This window comes from Larimichthys crocea, chromosome VII, assembly GCF_000972845.2.
Source record: "Larimichthys crocea isolate SSNF chromosome VII, L_crocea_2.0, whole genome shotgun sequence".
NCBI classification, from domain to species: Eukaryota; Metazoa; Chordata; class Actinopteri; family Sciaenidae; genus Larimichthys; species Larimichthys crocea.
This window is the reverse complement of record NC_040017.1, coordinates 12656806-12677573: the sequence shown is the minus strand read 5'-3', so window position 1 is coordinate 12677573 and position 20768 is coordinate 12656806. Positions and strand designations below refer to the sequence as shown.

At 41.1% G+C, this 20768-nt stretch overlaps 1 protein-coding gene across 4 annotated transcripts in view; it reads right to left on the bottom strand.

Annotated features, from left to right (window-relative positions):
* gdpd5b (glycerophosphodiester phosphodiesterase domain containing 5b) overlaps positions 1 to 20768 on the bottom strand; it is a 38338-nt gene that overhangs the window by 2290 nt on the left and 15280 nt on the right. For 2 of the 4 annotated variants that reach the window (XR_002042520.2, XM_019268214.2), the window contains exons 3-15: positions 12981 to 13084; positions 11026 to 11119; positions 10781 to 10840; positions 10233 to 10331; positions 9603 to 9696; positions 8347 to 8492; positions 6861 to 6943; positions 5383 to 5533; positions 3927 to 4148; positions 3492 to 3649; positions 3252 to 3399; positions 2160 to 2242; positions 1319 to 1333 (exon numbers count right to left, since the gene is read on the bottom strand). Coding sequence is in view for 2 of the 4 variants with exons in the window: in XM_019268214.2 (XP_019123759.2) it covers positions 1319 to 1333; positions 2160 to 2242; positions 3252 to 3399; positions 3492 to 3649; positions 3927 to 4148; positions 5383 to 5533; positions 6861 to 6943; positions 8347 to 8492; positions 9603 to 9696; positions 10233 to 10331; positions 10781 to 10840; positions 11026 to 11119; positions 12981 to 13084 (1457 nt within the window). In the remaining 2 variants the exon portion in view is untranslated. The remainder of the gene's footprint in view (positions 1 to 1318; positions 1334 to 2159; positions 2243 to 3251; positions 3400 to 3491; positions 3650 to 3926; positions 4149 to 5382; positions 5534 to 6860; positions 6944 to 8346; positions 8493 to 9602; positions 9697 to 10232; positions 10332 to 10780; positions 10841 to 11025; positions 11120 to 12980; positions 13085 to 20768) is intronic. The other 2 variants (XR_003462549.1, XM_010757136.3) reach the window with 1 other exon arrangement.

Sequence of the window (20768 nt, the reverse complement as noted above, 5' to 3'; positions counted from 1 at the left end):
AGACATTAACAATGTCACGAAATACTGCTGCCTCTGCTCACAATGTTGCAGGTCAGGGTCAAGATTTTGCTCCATACTGGGATAACGTTAGTTCCTTCTATGGAGTTGATGTTCGAGCCTAGCTCTGTTTTTAAATCAGAAATAAACGTGAGCATTTCTTTGAGCTAACCGATTCCTCAGTTGCAGCTATGGTTGATTTGATTGTTATAAAGGCCACGTAGTCTCAAAACTGAATATAATTGACACACACTCACACACACAGTACGGCTAACATGAGCGACTGAACTAATGGCTGGCAAGGGGTCATACAGTCAAATTAATAAGAGTAATTTTACACAAATGGCAACCCGCAGTTGTTTTTATTAATGGCTTATAACTTGTATTAAGTATTACTACACTGACTTATTAAATTTTAATAAAGCTATTGGTTACAACCTGTAAACCGTTCATATATGGAGCACTATTAGAAAGTAGTACAAACATATTAAACATGAAAGAACATTTTCAGCACAGCTAATAGAATACAGCTGCAGTCACTGTATATTTATGAATACATAATTCATAATTAGTGCAGAACATTTTGCTTCTGCGAGGCAGTGTTCATCTAATCGACATTAATTAGTTGGACAGAAGATGACTCACTCGATTGAGCTTTGTGTATCACTCAGGTCATTTCCTGTATGTGAAAACAGTGTCCTTGCTTTAATGAACACAGCCTTGATTTCAATTAACCTAACTGGACAGCATTAGTCACAATGAGCTGCGACTAATGCACAGAGGCGTTTAGAAACAGAAATGCAAAGCCAGCTTTTAGTTCATCGGCATCAATAAAAGCTAATGCTGAAGCACTTCCCCTGATGAATGCGCTTTCCGTGGTTTATTTTAGCCGCTTAGCTTATTAAGACGGATAATGAATTTTAAATCTCATTGGCGACTTAATGCTATGTAGATATTTTGTGCTGTGCGAGTGGAAAGCATTCATTGTATATAGCCCTCAGGGATAAAGATGTGAGCTCTTCCCTCGAGAGGAAAGTGGCAGCAGTGCAGTACAACGATTCAGGTGAGAGAGAGAGAGAGAGAGAGAGAGAGAGAGAGAGAGAGAGAATAAATATAGATATAGAAAGGCAGTGGAAGTAAGGTGGAGAGAAAAACCTGATGGAGATTGATGTCATAATAAAGAAAATAAAAATAGAGGAAAAAAGACAGAGAGAAAGCAAAAGGAATGCGTCGAACAAAAGAACGATGGATAAAGATCGTGAAAGACAGAAAGAGGGTGAAAGGAGAGAAGACTTTGGGTCAGAAGAGGTGACCCAGTTACCTGATCATGTGATAGCTGAGAGAAGATGCCAGAATGCAGCAGAGGAGGAGAAGAGCATGCACATCAGGCAGAGGAGAGAGGACGAGGAAGAGGCGAAAGGACAAAAAAGGACAAAAGAAGGCAAGGAGACAAGAGAGAGGTCAGTTTAGAAGCCAGCAGAAGCATCTGAAGAGCTCGGCTAAGCAGAGCAGACCCGCACCGGTCCGTAAAAAAAACAAAACACAAAGATCAGTGCCCTCCATCCCAGAGACGACAGGAGGATAGGCCATCTGTCTCTGGGGTTGTCACAGAAACAAACAAAACCACACTCTCCAACGGAGGAACAGAAATCCTGGAGGAGTATGAAGGGTTTACACATTTTAGCTAAGAGAATCGGTCACCACTGGTTTGTGGTGCAGGCAGAACAGCAAAAACACATCATAGCTTGTAAAACCTTATAAAACCACATAACACACACACACTTGTTGTGAAATAAATAGTTTGTTCCTTCCGGCCTTTTTTTTTAGGGTAATTATTAGCAACATCATTCGAAAACACAAAAGCACAGCATAATTATGTATGAGCTGTTATTTTAATGATGTGTTCTAGACAGAGACATGTCTACTGAATAAAAGTGTGACACCGAATGAGAGATGTAACTGATGGGCGCTCGTTAATTAGCAATAATTAGTGTTGTACACTCATGTGTTTGGGTGTGAAATGGCACAACGGGAGAGAAAACAAGAAAAACAACAGTGTTTACTTTGTACAGCAGCAGGAAAATGGAGAATCATTAAGTCACTGCGCAAACACTCATTACAATAGTCTGATGACAGTTACATCACCGTGTGACCGTACTTACTTTTGGAATATGAATATTCCTATGACTACAGCAAAGGAGATGAGGTCTGCAGACACCCACATCAGGCAGTATTCATCTGGTCCCTGGAAACACACACACACACACACACACACACACACACACACACACACACACACACACACACACACACACACACACACACAGGTCTGAGCTTCTCCCTTAACAAGTTTATGGCAGGGTCCACCACTGGGTGGAGCTACTGTGCATGTGTCAACAATACAATCTATTATGTGAGCAGCAACATTCAAACTGTCTTGTATAATATTCCTAGAAATAAAACACATTTTGATCTTTAAAGAGAAAAAAAACCCTGCAATTATTCACTTCCATTGTCTTTAATAACATCCAATGGCAGATTTCATTGACTTTCACAGTTTAAACTACAGTATTGCAGATCCGAACTCTCCCTGAACCCCAGCAGGGGGCCAGGAGGGGGAGGTCACATCCACATGTTGTCATGCAGAGTCCCCATATGGTGGTATGGACGGGGAAGGCCATGGTGGCACGCTGCAGGAGAAATGATACCACAGAGGCACAGTGTGGGGGCTACCCATGTTGAGAGGTTTCAGGAGACGACTGAACTAGAAAGCCGCGACTCATAAACTACAGGATACACTACAGTGATGATGGTTGTCTTTCTACTGTGCCGGAACCTCGGATGAGTGTTGAAAAGTAAGCGGACAGCAGTGCTCAGTGCGGCAAATAAACTGACTAGATGAGCTAAGTTGACAGCTAGGCTGCTGTGTTGAGAACACCTGTTAGAATCTAGTTGAGTCATGCAGAGGAGATGCAGCTCAAGCAGAGGAGACAGGTTGTCGTCTAAAGCCATCTACAATGAACCAACCTATAGCCAGTTTATGGAACCTGTTTGTTTGAAAACCCGTTACCAGGCAGATCTTTTCCAGGCTGGTAGGTAGAGTGAGCACAGAGAGAGATTAAGTCTGAACAGAAAAGGGAACAAAAGAGAGCCAAACTTTATTTACAAAGAAAGCCTGTGCTTGATTTCAAATACCTGAGAAGTTAAGTGCAAAGAAGAAAACACTGACAGTTATGTATGTTGCGGGTCCTTACCATGAGCCAGATGGGGTGAGGCACCTTACGGAGGATATCTGGGGCCTCTGAGGAGACTGAAGACACCCCACTGCACCAAAGCACTGAGTACAGCCAGGGCTCATTGACGGTGTACAGGCTGAGGTTGATGTTGCTCTGGGAATAGTTTCTGAAAGCAATCACATACAGCTTTGAATAGACGCCCATGTGTAAAGGTGCCAGCCAGATAACATATCAGGTGTGTGTGTGTGTGTGTCCTACCTGATTTCCTGTGTGTTGGCCTGGTTGTATCTGAGCAGCAGCCTGCTGATGCCGTACTGTTGGAGACTTTGAGGACTCGTTTTGTTCAATGAGGTCTGGATCAGACCGGGTGCCAGCTGTCTCACCTGAGCTCTGTATTCATCTGGAGTCCACATTACCTACACACACAAACACATACACACACAAACACACACACACACACACACACAAACACACACACACAGACACACACAATACACAGGGCTACTATTACACTTCTCTCAATGGAACTGAAGTGTCTGAACGCGCATGAATAGAAACAAAGAACACACCTGTGAATTTATTCAGCTATTACTAAATTCATTTACATTTTAACCCATGACATTTGCATGAAACCTGTTCCAAACACAAACCCAGACATCATGCTGCGGAGAGCGTAGGTTCCTATGTACTTACCAGGCTCTGAGGGATCCCAGATTGCTGCACAGCCTGCAGAGTATCATTGATCCAGCTGTGGTAGCAGGGGTGCTCCTGAGGAGGTCTCCTCAGCCTGAAAACAACCGTGCTGTTATGGTAGGAAGCCAGCTTTAGAAGCTGCTCCAGGCTGCACACACTCTGGTTGGCAATGAGATCCCTCTCTTTGGGGGGCAGGGAGTTCACTGTCCAGAAGGGGTCGTCCTGAAACACAGGGACAGAGCAGCATGAGGTTTAATATCACCAGTTTAGAATAGAATAGAATTACTGGCTGATAATAAAACTCCTGCTGCTAGACATTCAAACCTGTAGGAAGATATGTATGAATTCATAATCCTTGTAATGGCTGCTTTGAATAAAAGCATCCAGCCAAGTGTTCTGTAGAGCGTTTGGACAACGCCTACGGGAAATAAAAATAGTTGAATGTTTTTCCTCATTTCCTTCACATCCTTTCTCGCTTCACTGCTCCCTCGCTCCTTGCCAGAGCACACAGGAGAAGAAGATCAGATGCATCATATCTTAATGACACTTTGATTACATAATAGACTGATTAGTACATGCTTGTTTATATAGAAAAGTGTGACAGTGAATTGTCATAACTGCACACTGAAGAAGCTTTTCTTGGAAAAAAGTCACAACGTGCACACATGAAATGTAATTAGACTGTGGGGAAGAGTGGAGAGAATAATGCAGATTCGAACGAATACTGACATCAGAGGCACAACAGCCAAATGTCTGTACAGAATTCAGATCTTATAAAACATCTTGCAAAACACACAAAATGAGTTTAAACCTTCCTTTGGAAACAAAACTACACAGTGCGCGTATATATTTAGACATTTAAACATTAAAGAAACGCTTGTCGTAGCAGTTTTTCCGCCAGTAAAAATATAGAGAACAGATTCATCACTGAGAGTAGTGAAGAGGGATTTAAGTGGAACACAGCAAAGTAACACAGGGCAAGAAAACCATGTGTCTGCATTACTGGCATCTTGCACCACATTTATCTAGATTATCTTCCTTAGTAACAGAATATGCAATGTGTCTACACAGTTTCTCCACTTCTTGTAGATGGTGCAATATTATATGCAGGAGAGATTACTTGGGGATCAGAACAGGCAGAATTTCTACATGATTCTCGGTGTGTTTTCATCCTGTTTGGCCCACTAGTATTGTACTTCACATGGGTTGAAATTATTTTGAAGCACTAGTTGACCCCGATCCACTCTGCATACAGGAAAGCACCTTTAGAGCATTAATGGATCACAGTAATTAGATGAAACCAGAAAACGTCATGAAGGATCAGTGAGGAAGGACACATACTGTAGAGTACTCATGACTCAATGGGCTAGTGACCTTTATCACACATCACAGCACTGCATTGTACTGTCAGAAGCTGGAATAGCTCTCAATCTGAACAACAGCAACCGAGAAGTACCTTTAGGAACCACTTTCCTGCGTTGAGCTGCTGCAGATCTGTCCAGTTGAAGTGTGAAGCGTCGTCCATCTGTCGATCTGGGAAAACCTCCGCCACGTCTGTGGTTCTCTGCAGGCTGCGGTCGTGCATCAGGAAAGGTACTCCATCCACACTAATGATCAGAGGGGACTTTTGAGCATTAGTGGTTACAGAAAATCCTTGATTCTTATTGGCCAGAGGGTGGCTATTTTCAGAGAACTAAGTAATGATACGTGTGTTCATCTGTATAATTTTCTATAATCCCACTGAGATCAAAAACAGGAGAACTACTGTCGCTCACATTGTTATAATAACTCAAACGTTGACACTCAAAAAGGGACTCAAATGGATCATCAGAAGGTATCATCTGTAGCTCACGCTTAGCAGGGGAATAAAAGCTCTCAAAAGACTTTGGATAGAAGTTGGTTCAAGGGTAAACTCTTGAAATCCTGACAAACCAGACCAGTGAAAGGGAGGACAGAAGAGACAAGAGTTTAGCCCAAATGTAAGAGTTATTTTTGGAAAAAGCAGCTGTGCATTATTTATATACCAAATGACTTTTCCCGTTTCAAGTTTAGCATGTTTTCCGGTAAACAGACTAAAGACAACATTTCTAAACTTTTGCCATTCAAATTGTTAGCAGAAAAAAAACACCTGTGTGAATATGAGCCCAAACACGTTTATCTTTAACTTAAGTTAGTCAGTGAAAATACTGTAATGATGAATGATAAACTGATAGGAAAATATCTTGGTACATTGTATGTGGGCGCATGTATGTGCGTGTCTGGTCTGCTGCAGGAGTGGAGTCTCACTGTCGCTCTGGTTGTCATCAGGTCTAATTACTCAGCACAGTCAGGAGCTCACCTGTCAGCAGCCTGCACTGATCACACATCCATTCACCTCTCTTAGGACTGTACAAGTCGCACGCACGCACAAAACATGGTTGCTAAAGCAGGAAAAGGAGTCTGCAGCTAATTGACCAACCACACAAACACACACTGCACCAGCAAAGCAACACTCCCCACCCCTGACATCATTACTCATCATCCATCAATACACATGCATAAGCATCCATCATATACTATGGCCACTACACGATCCAACCTACCCACTTCCTCTTTCTTCCTCCAAGTGAGTCTCTCTGAGCTCAGCCTGTCAACTCGCATTATGTTGCTGATGTCATGCCTTCATCTACTGCCTGCTGACAGACTGATGTGCTGGTACATCACTGTATTCAAATTGTGCGTTTACATGAATATTACTACTTTGCCTAATTCTCCTACACGCGTTACGTTTTGAAGCTCACACTGGACTACATATCACCAATGTTTTCTTTTCATAACATATGAAAGGAAATCGAACAGGTAGGCAGAATCTTGACAGGGACTAAACGACCCTTCATTCATTCATTTGGTTTCGTCATTCTGCTGTATTGATTGCGTGCGCGTGTGTGTGTGTACCTGATAGCCACGTCAGCCTCCAACCCAGTGACATTCATATGCAGAGCTCGCTGAAAGGACCGCAGTGTGTTCTCTGGAGCGAGCTGGAAACACAGACACACAGCAAAGACAAACACATAATGTTGTGTAAGGAAAAACAGGCAGTGCTGTGGACCACTCTTTAATGCTTTGAATCAAGGTTATGATCAATAAAAGGTCAAAAGGTTAACACATCATTTACTAGAAAATCATCCTTCTATGAGAACCAGTAAGTCAAGCTAGTGACCAACAGGATTGGAATGATACTGTAATCAATAGAGAGTCCTTCTGGGAAACAGAGTCCAATCATGTGATTTTTCCTAGTGGGAGTTTCTCACAGCCTCACAGGGCCACACCTAATTTTAGATTCCACTGTGAGGATCGATCACAAATACCACAAAAGCAGAGTGTGTTTTGGAGAGTGTGAGTAACTGTTATGAACAACCAGGAATCCACGTTTGCTTTCTTTCCAACTGTTGTGTAATAACTGAGCCACATATCGTGCCAAGTACATAAATCTTTATTCAGGTAACGTTTAGCAATAACATTAATCCAAGCGCATAAACATAAAAAGCAAAGATATGCTTTTGCATGCATAAATCATCTTAATGTGGGCTTTGGATGCATGCTTAGCAAACAGGCTCTAACAGGCTTTTTAACAGTGTTAGTAGAGTCGAACATCTGATCTGTGAGAGAGATGGTGTAACTGAAAACAGCTGAAGAGACAGCACTGAACTGATCAAAAGCAGTTTCTGATCGATTCTTTTTAACATCGAGCCTTTGTCGGGTAAAACGCCACAAATTAGAAAATACATCGCTGCCATACATCAGGCAGTCAGAGCTCCAGGCTCTCACTGGGTTGTGTTTGTGGACTATTTTCAGTTGCGCGACCACAAGGTCATTAATAGACCAGAGTAGCCCTGGGAAGCGCAGGAGAAGAAAAATTAATGAAAAACAAGGAGAACAAATATCTATGAGGCCAGTGTGGTTTCTCCTCTGCTTTCTTTAAATGGTCCTCGACATTCTGGGTTAAGGGCTCCACATGCGGACTGGCTCAGTGTTACCAACATTGCTGAAGTGAGGGTGTTTGACCCTCTGTGAAGCCAACAGACCCCTCTCACAGCAGACATTCTGACTGTCAAAGCAGGACAGACACGTGTAAATAATAAGATTAAGGCTGGCTTCATTCCATTAAGTGTCTCTATAAACCATGTCAGTGAGTGAGCAAGCACAATACTAGAGCCCTGCAACTGGATCACCTAAATGGAATACAGCCATCATTAATGTTATTAATTCCCCTCTGTGCTTTTCCTTCTTTGACAAGACAAATTGTCTGCTGTGAAAAGGAGTCTATATCAGGTAGCTAAACATGTACGGCAGTGTGAAAGCAGATGTAATACAATTTGGTTCAAGTGGCCAGGTTCATATTTCCACACTCGGATTGGATGATAGAGGTCAGCTGACTCACCATGGGCGCTCCCTGGTGGCCAATGACATCAGGACGAGGTTTAAGGGTGGCTGTGTCCATGATGCAGGGGGAGGCGATGTAGAGGGGCACCACGTAGAGTCCCAGTAACACACTGAGATACAGCAGCACAACTACCACCTGGAACACTGGGAGTAAACACATGAGAATATAGTTGCAGTTGTTACCCATGATATAGAAATTTATGATTGAGCTTCACCTGTGTGACCAATGACAGATGCAGTTCAAGTGCCAAGCTGGTCTCTTTTTAATAAACATGCTAAGCACGAACATGAATAAACTAATTAAAGCCACAGCATCAACATTTATGAGAAAACAGTCATGGGGTTTTGATTTTGTACCCAAGAGAACATTTTTTGAGTGATCTCCGACTCTAGTTTAGTTTTCAAAGAGATGTGTGACGTAAGCAGTCGCTGTAAATGTGGGTAATGTTCAGGACCATTTATAGCTACGCAGAGTGGCCAACAACACCGACATCAGAAGCCAAGAAGATACACTTTCCTCTACATCCATCTTAGTGTAAGTGAGCGATGAGTTGTGTGTGTCTTTGTAAGTGGCCACACATGCAAACACACACACATACACACAAACAGGGGAATGTATTTGTTTCAAGGTCAGCTCCGGGGCGGGGTTGAGTAGACAACTCTTGTTACACACAGGAGACTCACAGTCTTAATCCACACACAAACCAGACACACACAGACACACAGACACACACACCCTCACATCCTCGTTGGTATTCAGACTTCACTCTGCATTACAGCAGCGATGCTAAAGTGGGAGTAATCTGGCCAAGACCTTTCCACCTCATCAAGTCTCTACAAAGCAGAACCTAAAATGTAGTGAAGTACTCAACATGGCTTTTATTAACTTAGGCCTTAGTACTGTGAGAGACATTTAACTAACTGCCTTGTCCAATATGAAGACTGTTATGTTAATCACTCTAAAAGGCAGATAGCAGAAAGAGCTAGAATACACACTAAGAGCTGCTAATCCTCAGAAAGAGTCCTGTACTCCGAGAGAAAACAATCCAAGGTGTCCTGGCTGGAAAACATCACATGAGCCCGTAGGAATGTTCGTTATCTCTGACACCCTTGGTGGAGGTCTCGGCCTCTGTCTACACAGTGTTAATCATTCACCACTCTTCCTGCGCATGTACGCGCGTGTGGCCGATGGTTACGGCAGGTATAAGTAACTGTGTTGCAGAATAAAAAAAACAAACAAAAAAAATAACTTACTTGTTTTTTCTGTGCGGGCAACCTGTCCAGCCACAATCCATGACAGCGCTGTGACCGCAGCGAGGGCCCCAATGTGAAGGAACGGACCCGTGGCCTGGACACAGGTGTGAGGCAGAGTAGAGAGGACGAAGGCAGGACACGGAGGAAAAGAAAGGATATGGAGACAAAAGGGGAAATAAGGTAAGGGAAAGACAGAGCGGCGTGGAATTACAGATATTATCTGCGGTTAAGACACTGGTAACACTATTCAGAGATAATAGCTATAATTTGTAAAGGGATTCAATTTTAATGGCATCAGTTTCAACAATATCACAGTGGTACAGTACTTATAAGCTTCTTCCGACTCCTTGGATTTCATTTAAACATGACGATGCAGATATTCAAATATCTCTATATAAGTTTTAAACAGGTATTCGTGTATGTTTAAACAGTTAATTCTGGACATGTTTACAGCTCAGTTATTTTATTCAGTGCCCACAAACCAATGGCCAAGGGCTAGGTTATGTAAAAATAATAGAGCCTCCATCCTGGGTATAACAACACTCAGCTTAGTACCCAAACTTGGCATCAGCAATGATGTCAAACCATCGAAAGTGGCTTTAGGGCTTTCCTCTGTTTCATTCTGCTGACCTGCAGGGAGATGGGGATAACATCCCACTCTTGCCGCCATGTTTCATTGATATATATCACCCCAACGATGGTGGTGAGCAGAGCAGCAGTCACTCCTATCTGTGTAGACGGATAGAGAGAGATAACAAAAAAAAAAAAAAAAAAAAAAAAAAAAAAAAAAAAAAAAAAAAAAAAAATCAGAGGCTCTGTCACTTTGGATAAATACATGTACACACCCACACAAGCACATGCCACAGAATAACCCCAAATAGCTCCCAGCTGGTTCCAACCCCAAACAATGTTTGGTCCTTGTATTTGTTTTGCTGATAACATTTTAGACCAGGTCATTTACTAGAGTTTCACAACCTTCCTGGGACAACATGATCCAAACTTTAAGTTCAGGTCAAGTTCAGTTGATTGGGAAGGAATTAACACGCGCACACACACACACACACACCACAACACAGAGAAAGATATGTAAAACTCACCCAACCCTTTCTACCTCCTACCAACACACACACACAAAACAGTTACATTACATTACATTACATTACATTACATTACATTACCTTATGGAGCCAGTGCAAATTCAACTGTTGCCCAAGTGCAATGTGGCAAAGTGCTAAAACCTGAAACCAGAGGGAAAAAAAACAAAACAAGAGACAACCTTGAAAAACAAGTCTGCTGCCTCACAGATCTCAACTTGCTCAACACTACGATGTCTAGCAACACAAACAGTTCCAAAGCTAGTAAACCATTATCAGAGCATGAAGAAGAACATCTCCAGAGAGAAAATATCTGACGTTAAACTGACCATTAAAAATGCAATGTAGGTAAAGCCAGCGGCGGTGGTGGCCAGAATGGGAACAGTGCCATCACTCCACTCCCGAGAGCGGTTGTAGAGGAACCTGCAGGAACAAGAGAGTGAATAACATTTCACATGCTGAGAGTTCACTTGCATTTTCTGTGTGCATGTGGGTGCCTTTTATTAACATTATTTACCAATTTGATTCCAATCCATGATTTATATAAGAAATTGACAGAGTTTTGTAGAATTATATTACATCATATTGACAAAAACAGCCTGCAGCGTTATTTACAGGCCTTATTTCACAAACGAATAGCCGGGCAGTGTGGGTCTGTAGCATCATCAGTTTACAATGGCCAGGTAAAGGAGAGTTAAAAAATGAAGAAGCAAAACAAAAACCTTGTGAGCGACTTGTACGTAAGCTACTGTAGACTGCCTGTCAAAAACCTTGGAAACACCAACAGACACACATCAAGTACACTCAACGCTGATGTTTTATTGTTGCAGTAAAGCGAACAGAGTCAGCAGCCTCAGTGACCGCAGACACTACTGCCTGGCTACAACGAGAATTCAGACCAACAAGCTTATTATATTAATGTTATAATAATGTCTGGGTCGCAAATTATTGACAGCTGTTTTTTGTCTTCTGTAGGGCTTCGGTATGGGAAACAACAGGGGAGGCAAGGACGAAGATAACAAGCTTGCACGTATCAAACATTTTTGCAAACAGATGCATCCAAACACAGTCGCTCAAAAGAATAAAGAGGGATGCTGGTTATCTTATAAAGTGCAGGGCAAAGACGAGTGTATGAGTGTGTGCATGTGTGTTTTAACAGCTCAGGCCTATAGCACTAATTACTTTCAAAGCCTTATCAGTGATTCCAGTGACACAGCAGGGTCACTTAGTGCTGATGTTTTCAGTCCTTTGTGAATATATTTATACTGCAGATGGAGTGGGACACTCCCTGCTGCTAAATCACTAGAACACATAAGGGCATGGATGTCATCTCTGTGATTATCTGTGCAATCCCTACAAAAAAGGGAGAATGGAAAGCAGGAAATTTGTTTACTCCCTATTAGAAAAGTAAAACAAAAAAACAAAAAAACACTAGTGAGATGGCTGATAAAACTGGTCTAGCTGGTGGCTGTGAATATACACAGAGCAAACGATAATGAGAAAAGGCTATTGAAAAGGTACAAGAGGAAAAAACAAAGGGATAAATGAAGGAGAAAAGAAAGGGGGGGATTGGGATATGGCAGAAAAACGACATTGGGTAAGGAATGTGAGAAGATGAAAGGTAACAGATGATAGTAAGAGGAAAGGGTGACATTGTAGAGGTTACCAAGAGCAGGTGGAGAGGGGGAGGGGAAAGGTAGTTGGAGAGAAAGATTGGGGGTATATGACATTATGGAACACAGACAGCAGCTGTGTTTCCTCTGTAATTTTAATACAGCTGTGGTGCTTTGGGTGAAAATTCTAGTTTTATCTCATATCTATCTATCTATTTTCTGAATGGTCAATTAGTTCTGTGTGTAATTTCACCTTGAATCTATTAATTATCTATAAGTCGCGGGAATGCTTTATGGAAATTGTGTGTGGTGCTTTGCATTAAAACATGCGATTGAAAACAGATGGATTCTGCTTAGGTTTGGAATGAGCACTTTCGGTAGCTTATAATGTTCTCAGTGACATGAACTAATGGTCACAGGGCTGAGTCATTTACAGGATAGGAAATGTTGGGCGAGTCATCTCGGTTATGTAATGGCGTAATCTGTCGAGGTCTGGGTGGTCTCTGCTCAGCTTAAAGCAGGGGACAGATTAAAGTGATGATTTAGGAAGTCAACAAGCACTGTTAGAATTTATTTACAGCAGAAACAATATGGTGACAGGCGTCTGCCTCCAGTTTGACCTGACAGCAAACAGGAGCGCTCGGCTCAGCTCAGCTCAGCTCTGTACTCACCAGTTGAACTCGTTGTAGTCGTTATGTGCCTCCCACCAGAAGTAGAACCAGACCAGCAGCAGACAGAAGGTAAAGAGGAGGACGAGGGACCACAGCAGCTCCCACTGCGCACACAGAAATAAATGCAATGAATTATTTATGTGGATGTATTAGAATTGACAAAAGAAATATCTCGTATGGCATTAAAGCACACACACAGCTGCATGGTGTGATAATTAATGCAAAGCAGCAAAGTAAAAAATGTGATCTTTATACTTTCCAATAAATCCTCAGAGACCGGTTTATTCGAAATAAACTTTTCACAAACTTTCCTACGTTAAGCACATGGTGTCATCCTGGCTGCTGACCTTTGCAGAGAGTATTCCCTTATACACTTTGCTCATTAGCAAGGAATTACTTTTAATAACTTCACATGTAAGCCGACTAATTACTGTCATCCTCTGCCATGCACTTTTGTACCATAGCAAATATTAAATCTTCAAATATGGGAACAGAAACACAGCCCAAGCCCAGGAGGATATGTGTAGGTAGGCATGCTCCGTCATCCTTCTCAGAGTACTTTGAACACATCTACACGTCAGCTGCGAGTCAGAACCTTTTTGTAAAGTATGGAAAATTGCTCATAATTTAAAAGAAAACAGAGCAGCGGCAGTGTTGACCGACTTAAAATGTGCCGATAACCCTCGGGTAACATGCAAGCACACACCCAGATACTGTACAGTGTTAACATAATTAATTATCTAGGTTAAAGAAGTAGGACTTTAATCAGTTAACGTGAGTAAACACATGAAGTGAGGGGTGTGACGAAGCCACACATATTCTGATCACAATCTTAGATAAAAAGGAGTAGTTTTATCTCAGGAGTAGTAGTCAGTTCTATGTAATCTGGATAAGTGCACATCTCCTCAGAAAATCTGTTCTTTAGACCTCCTTCTGGAGGAAAAAGTCACATCACATCAAAAGGTCAACTGTAATTGTAATTATTATAGATGTCAAGTGTCATGTTGTTGGGAGGGCGAAGACTTTGGTCTAAATATATGTGAAAGCAGTAAAGATGCATTACATCAATATGTTGTTTAGTGCCAAAACCATTAGTTAGTTATTTGATTAGTCATTCATCATGTTAATAATTGATTCAATCAAAAAGGAAAAACGCCAAAGATTCACTGGTTCCAGCTACTCAAGTGTGGGGGATTTGCTCCTTTTCACTGTGAATTGCTGGACAAAACAATCAATTTGAGCTCCAAGAAAGAAAAAAACATTTTAAAAAAGAAATAAATAAAACCCATATTCGTTAGTTGCTGTCTGAATGCTCTTAGAAAATCGCCTGCATGTGTGCGTTGTGTGCAGTGAAGTGTCAGTATAGACAGTCAGTAAAGCAACCTAAGCATATCAGCTTGAATGCACCATTGTTGTGTGTGCCGAGGATCAGATTATTATCGCCTCGTCCAGCTGATGCGACACACAGGTAAGACAGTCTGCCTGACCTGTTTGTATCTGGTCTCAGTTCAAGTCGGTTTCCTTTTTTTTCCCCCCCTCTCTCTTCCTGACAAAAATCTAAAAGCTTTTCAAATGCTAAATATGGAAGTTTTGAATCACAAACTCAATCCACTGACTGAAATGATTTTAAACAGTGCGTCATTTTGAAAGGTCATGTTTTGAACTCAAAGTCTGTTTAAAGAGCTTTCCCACATTTCAGCATTCAGACCTTGGGTCAGTTTTAATGTGGAAATCATGATGACATAAAGATGCATTACCGTATTTAATTTCTGGCATTGGTTTTATTGCATAACAGAGAACAGTTGTACAAAAAAGGGAAACAAGCCCAAGGAGAATGCTGATTACATCCACTCTCATATTTGGACATGGCTTCTGAAGTACATGCAAGAAAAACAGTCCTACCCCTACATCAAATAATATTCCTGGAGAAACATCCTGCGGCTATTTTTCAAAAGAGCAAATACTGTTTGATTCTTCAGGCGTTTTTTTTTTGTTTAAGCTGACACACTTTTACCTCCTTCCACGTAGGTCTTATAACAAAGAACACAGCCAATCACTTCAAGTGATAAAAAGGTTACCATGGTCTCCATGGGAGGCAGCTCTGATCATTGGCGAGAGAGCATCGATCGTGGTTCCCGTGGTCCTTAATGACTACCTGGAAACACCTGGGAAATCGGAACTTGCTCCTGAGAGAAATTGTTTACCCCCTACCCTTCCATCCGAGCACCTCCTCCTCCCCTGTGGATTGTGAGGGATGCGACCTGAGACGCCCCTGAGAGAGCAGTGACGGTTCAGTGGGTTCAATAAGTTTTGAACACTGGGGTTTCTTTAAACGGATGACCTAATAAACTGTGTCCAATGTCATTTCTAAGATTTATCTGATGGTAAATCTGAGACTTTAGTATCCATTATTAACTCACACTGCTGTATTGACTTGAATATAGCAATTACCTCCCATTTCTTATGATTACTTTGATGCACACGGTAAAAACTGCATCCAATTGACAAGTGCCACCATGACCTTTCTCCTTACTTTGAACAAAAGGAGGACATCTTGTCTGTCAACAAGCAACCATTTGTTCTTAAGGAGTCCACAAATTGTACATTTTGGTTTACACACAGTGTGCACACACAGTAGTAGTACAAATGTTTAGCTTGTTTAGCTTCTAAAACTAAGTAAAAAAAAATCTGTACTGAAGAATCATTTCTTATTTTCTGAAGATTGAAGCACTTTGTTAGGTCTGATGTTCTCTTCCTGTTTGCCAGCTAACTCAGCAGACGCCTGATTTGACTTGGCCGGCCCTGGTGACATCACATTACCATTCTGCATGGCTGGCAGTTTATCCGGACCCTGTGGCATGGACTCACGATGCACCGACAGAAATCAGACCACCACAATCTCTGAGAAGAGTTTGAAGAACAGCATGCTAACGTCATCTCATGTAATGTAATCTCTGCTTTGTTCAAATAATTACTCTGATTAGTGTGATGTTGTTTCTTTCTCCCTTGGAGAAATCATACAGGACAAAGGGGACTAAATTCCCCTCTGGAAGAATCAGAGCTATTGAATTAGCTTTAATTCAAATCAAATTTAGTAAGTAATTCAAAATGATTGGAATAGCTTTTTTCTGTAGCAACCCTGTGAAAGTAGTCTAGTCAAGTAAAACAGAGAAGAAATTAGCATCCAAAATAAGAAATGTACAAAAAAAAGAAATGAAATAAAGAGATAAAATGGATAAAGGAAAAAAACAGAAACGAACACATTCCTGAAAATCCTGCAGCTGCACTTTGGTCACTAAACTCAAATACTATAAACAAACATTTTCTAGGAATTTGATAAGAATTTAAAGCCCTTTTTAGGCACTGAAGAGTCAAACAGTGTCTGTACATAAGATTGCAACTGAGGCTACTGGATGTCTAAAATCCATTTACAGCAATAATCTTGTGAAGTTTACATAATTTCTGGAAGGCCTTTTTTAAAATTCTGGCACAGATTTATTTGTAACACTAACACCATCAATTTATTTAATTATGTTTCCTCACACTGCAGCTCCAAAATATTTATCGCAAGTTCTGTAGCAGAGAACATTTGAGCTCCACTACCCACATGAGTAAAGTGAGTCATAAACAGTCGAGCATCAGGTCTCAAATAATTTGTTATTATTTTTCATAAATAACTCACTAATGTGATGGCCTAAATTTTGCAGACCTGGTGGTAATTGACTGTAAAATTAGTAAAGTCAGTAGTAAAGTCACTGATTTTATATTCTGGTTGCAGAGATTGCTCTGATATTTATTTGCCCATGTGAGGGCACTCACTAATGACAATGCAAACATCACAGGTTTCAACGTGTCAAACAGCACCTAGGTGACAATAAAGTGTCATATACACAGCATATTACTCCAACAGCTGCTCTACAGCACAATGTGTACATACACTTGATTACTTACTTGCATTCACACAAAAAAAAACATGTGCTTGATATATGGTTATTTTAACAATGCAGATGGCAGCACCATCCTTTAAGATTTGCATCTGATTTACAAGTCAACCTTGTGCCATTTATGGAACCAGGGTGCAATATGTTCTGGGAAGTGTTACTAAATAAAAACATGTTAAACAGATGAACAAGTTGTGTGTATTGTTGTGTAGGTGTGTATGTGTGTAAATTTGCTGAAGCTATCTGCTACTGCAGCTTAACTATGACTCCCTTAGCAGCAGTACACCGGGAAATAACACCTGCCGGCACATTATAAATCACACAAGCACGCATGTAGTGTGTAAAAATAACCGCTGCACACATTTCTAACAGAGCATTCTTTTAAAAGTAGAACATGAACTGGTGATAACAATTAAGCATGTTTGGGTTTTTGAGGGAGCGCTACATGAAGAAACATGTACAGTGACGCACTGGAAGTTGTCAGCACACTGACATCACAAATTTTTGTGCTCAGCTGATTTAATTCTTCTGGATGAGATATAACTCTGGGAATAAGTGCCACACAGACACATGACAAGATTAGTCACCAGAGGAGAAGACAAATAGCAGATTGTCAAAACAACGGTTACTAAGAGACGCTGTAGCATCATATCTAGTTTAGAGAAGATGTAATATCACCCACATTTACTAGTTTATTTACATTTTAGTTTTGTTTACTTCATGTAATACACTTTTGTATCTGGCATAAAGTAGTGTATGATTTGACAGACAAAATGAAGAGTTTCCTATACCAAAATAGACGCTGAACATTCACATGCTAAATCATATGGTAGCATTCATGTTTGGCCACATAATTGGAGCGCAGACCTGCTACTATATAGACAACACGCAATTAAATGATACATTCAATTAGATGGCAGCTTGACTCAGTGTGCTGCCATCTAACATGCCAACACTGTGGAGAGAAAAATATGCTCCTCGTTCAACTTGCTGTGAAAGATAAATACAGACAGACACAAACAAACATGCTGGTGTGTGTGAATAAACTCGGGTAAATGTAGGAGAGACATTATTTTGCTCACATGCAGCAGAAAAAGACAAAGTTAGGGTTTTGCTGACGGTGCTTCTTTCCCTGTGGGCCACAGGCACAGGCCTCACAGGCCTCCCTCTTTGCCTTCATCTTCACCAGATTTAACACCTCAGTCCCTTGTCACATTCCTGAGCATATCCAGATAAGTCCCTGGCATTTCACACACTGCTGTGTGTTATGCTTCATAATGCCATCAGAGTGATGCACACAAAGTGTAAGCAAACAGGATGGTGTCCCTGAATACAGAAAAATATCCCTCCCTAAAACCTACCTCATACCGAACTGAACATAAACCGCCCACACTACATGAATAATGAATGAAAATGAATAAATACAGAAATAACCATATATTTTATGGACAAAATGATGCACTGCTCCAGCCAACAAGTGGTACAAGTCAGCAGCCAACATGGCTGGCTGCCCCTGCATTGCTTCTCCATTTCAAACCCCTTTAAATCTGATCACTGCTCTGCTGTGACAGGATGTATTGCAATATTTGTTGTTGTTTACCGGTCTTGCAAGATCGACACTTCAGCTCTGGACTGAGCTCAGGATAAGACTTCCGTAATCATGGGCAGAGCCAGGCAGTTACAAAATGTTTATGTTACTGGACTCATCAAACATACCAACAGCCACATACTAGCAAGCCGCTAGCTGTTGTTCAGTAACCATCTTAGTTAGCACCTGTATCCACCTGTTTTTTCCAGGTAAAAACAGGTGGAAACAGGTGAATATTTTAGATTTCGCACAGCTTCCATTCAGTCCCCTAGTGACAGTTGCTTTCTTACACATTAAAAGTGACTGCCCTCACGCTAGAGGCTCTAGTTTTAAATTATTGAAGGATATTCTTAGTCGTGTAATTAAATTATAGTGAAGCTACAAATAAACCTGTCACCCTTCTAGGCCTTGGCTTTACTCTCTGGAACATTGGTGTGTAAACAGCCTGAGAGACAAGGTGGGGGAAGTCAGCAGATCACCTGACATATTTGCTGGTGTTGGAAACATTGTTTTTAAATCACCTCCGCAAACTATTAAATAAAGTAATGAAACTGTGGCTTTACCATTCAATACAAGCCTGGCATTAAGATTAGTCATCAGTGAAAAACACAAACGCTTCCTCTTTCCAAATATTGATTGAAATGTTCTGAAGCACAACAAATCTCAGTGGATGTTGACCTGCGAGGCAATCATATTTTATACCAGATGTGATTCTATAAATCACAGATGAATAAAGATGACAAATGCCCTGGAGAAGATTGTGAGAGCAGGTTGAGTGGAAGAATATAATCTAGGAAAACTACCGCTTTACTTTTTTATAACAGGGTGGGATATGGATCTGCTGAATCAGGTCAAAAAAAAAAAAAAGCAAACAAGATGTAGATAGTTAAATCTAATAATTGATTAAAAGGATTAAGTTTACCTTACAGCCCGTGCTCGACTACTTCTACCACCTATTTGACGAGCCAAAATCCACAAGATTAACCATTACCATTTCTTACATTAAAAACAATTACCAGGCATCCATCACACCCTCAGCCTCATCATTGAGTCATCTCACATCGGATTTATTGAAGTTTATGACCTTTCAGTTTGACAGCCACAGGGAAAATGAGTGGACAATATGGGATCAGGCTGACAAAATGCAGAGACAAAAAGTCTAAAAACAAAAAGGAAAGATTTTCACAATCAATATCTCTACGCCATTTATTTGTATTGGCTTTAATTCTGCCCATTCGAGCTCTGATTCACTTGCCGTTTTACATTTGCTGTTGCTCTACAAAGCAAACAAAACATCAATATATCACATTGTGAAGTCACCATCATTCTTGCAAGCGAGTAAGTGCACTTCCTGCCTCTAGCTTACTGTGCCGTCTCATTTGTCCAATATTTCACAGGCCAGGGAGACCACAAGATCACTGACAAATGAAGGCCGAGGAGCTTTGCTTCTATTTTTGAAGCCTTTTGTGTGACTGAATGGTAAAGACTGGCTAAATGGAAATACTTTCAATTATTACTGAGACGACAGATCAGCTTGCACTGCATGACGTGGGCCGTCTTCCTACAAAGCACCTTGAACACAGAGAGAAGCAGCTGCACTAAGACGGCCACCTGAACGGCTCATTACAGTGAACAAAGATGAACAAAAATAAAAAAAGGAGAGAAATAGCATGAACCGCTTGTGGATTATGAATAAGTCTACAGTTGTTTCAACATGAGGTTCTACGTTCTCACGCTTCTGTGATTCGCTCAGGTCCAGTTACATGTAGCAGATACCTGTCCTTGATTGGTCACAGTTTGTTTACTGGGATCGTTAAAGATGCAGACTCACCTTGACCTATGCTAGGAAGTTTTCTCAATGTTTCTCAGCTATGTTCCTCCATTCTTCAGAATTTTTGACAGGACCAAGACAAATGCTGCATGTGTTGTCTATATTTCCAAATACTTTTAAACACGGTTTTCCATTTCCGGACTGAAATTAACTGCAGTCTGTAAAGTTCATGTGTGTGTGACTGTGTGCTTCTTACACAGGGTGTCAAGACAAGTGCTGTCCACCACCGACACGGTCAAAACAAAAGGATGAGCACCGTGAACAAAGAATGCTGACTCTGCACTATCCTATCAGTTGGCCTGAAAGACAACCACTCGCAACAGGAAACAGAGCTACACAGTGTCCAGTTTCCTGCAAACAGGAGGGGAGAAAAAAAATAAATCAATCTCTCTTTTTTTAGTTCTGCTTTTTATATGATCCAATCATAT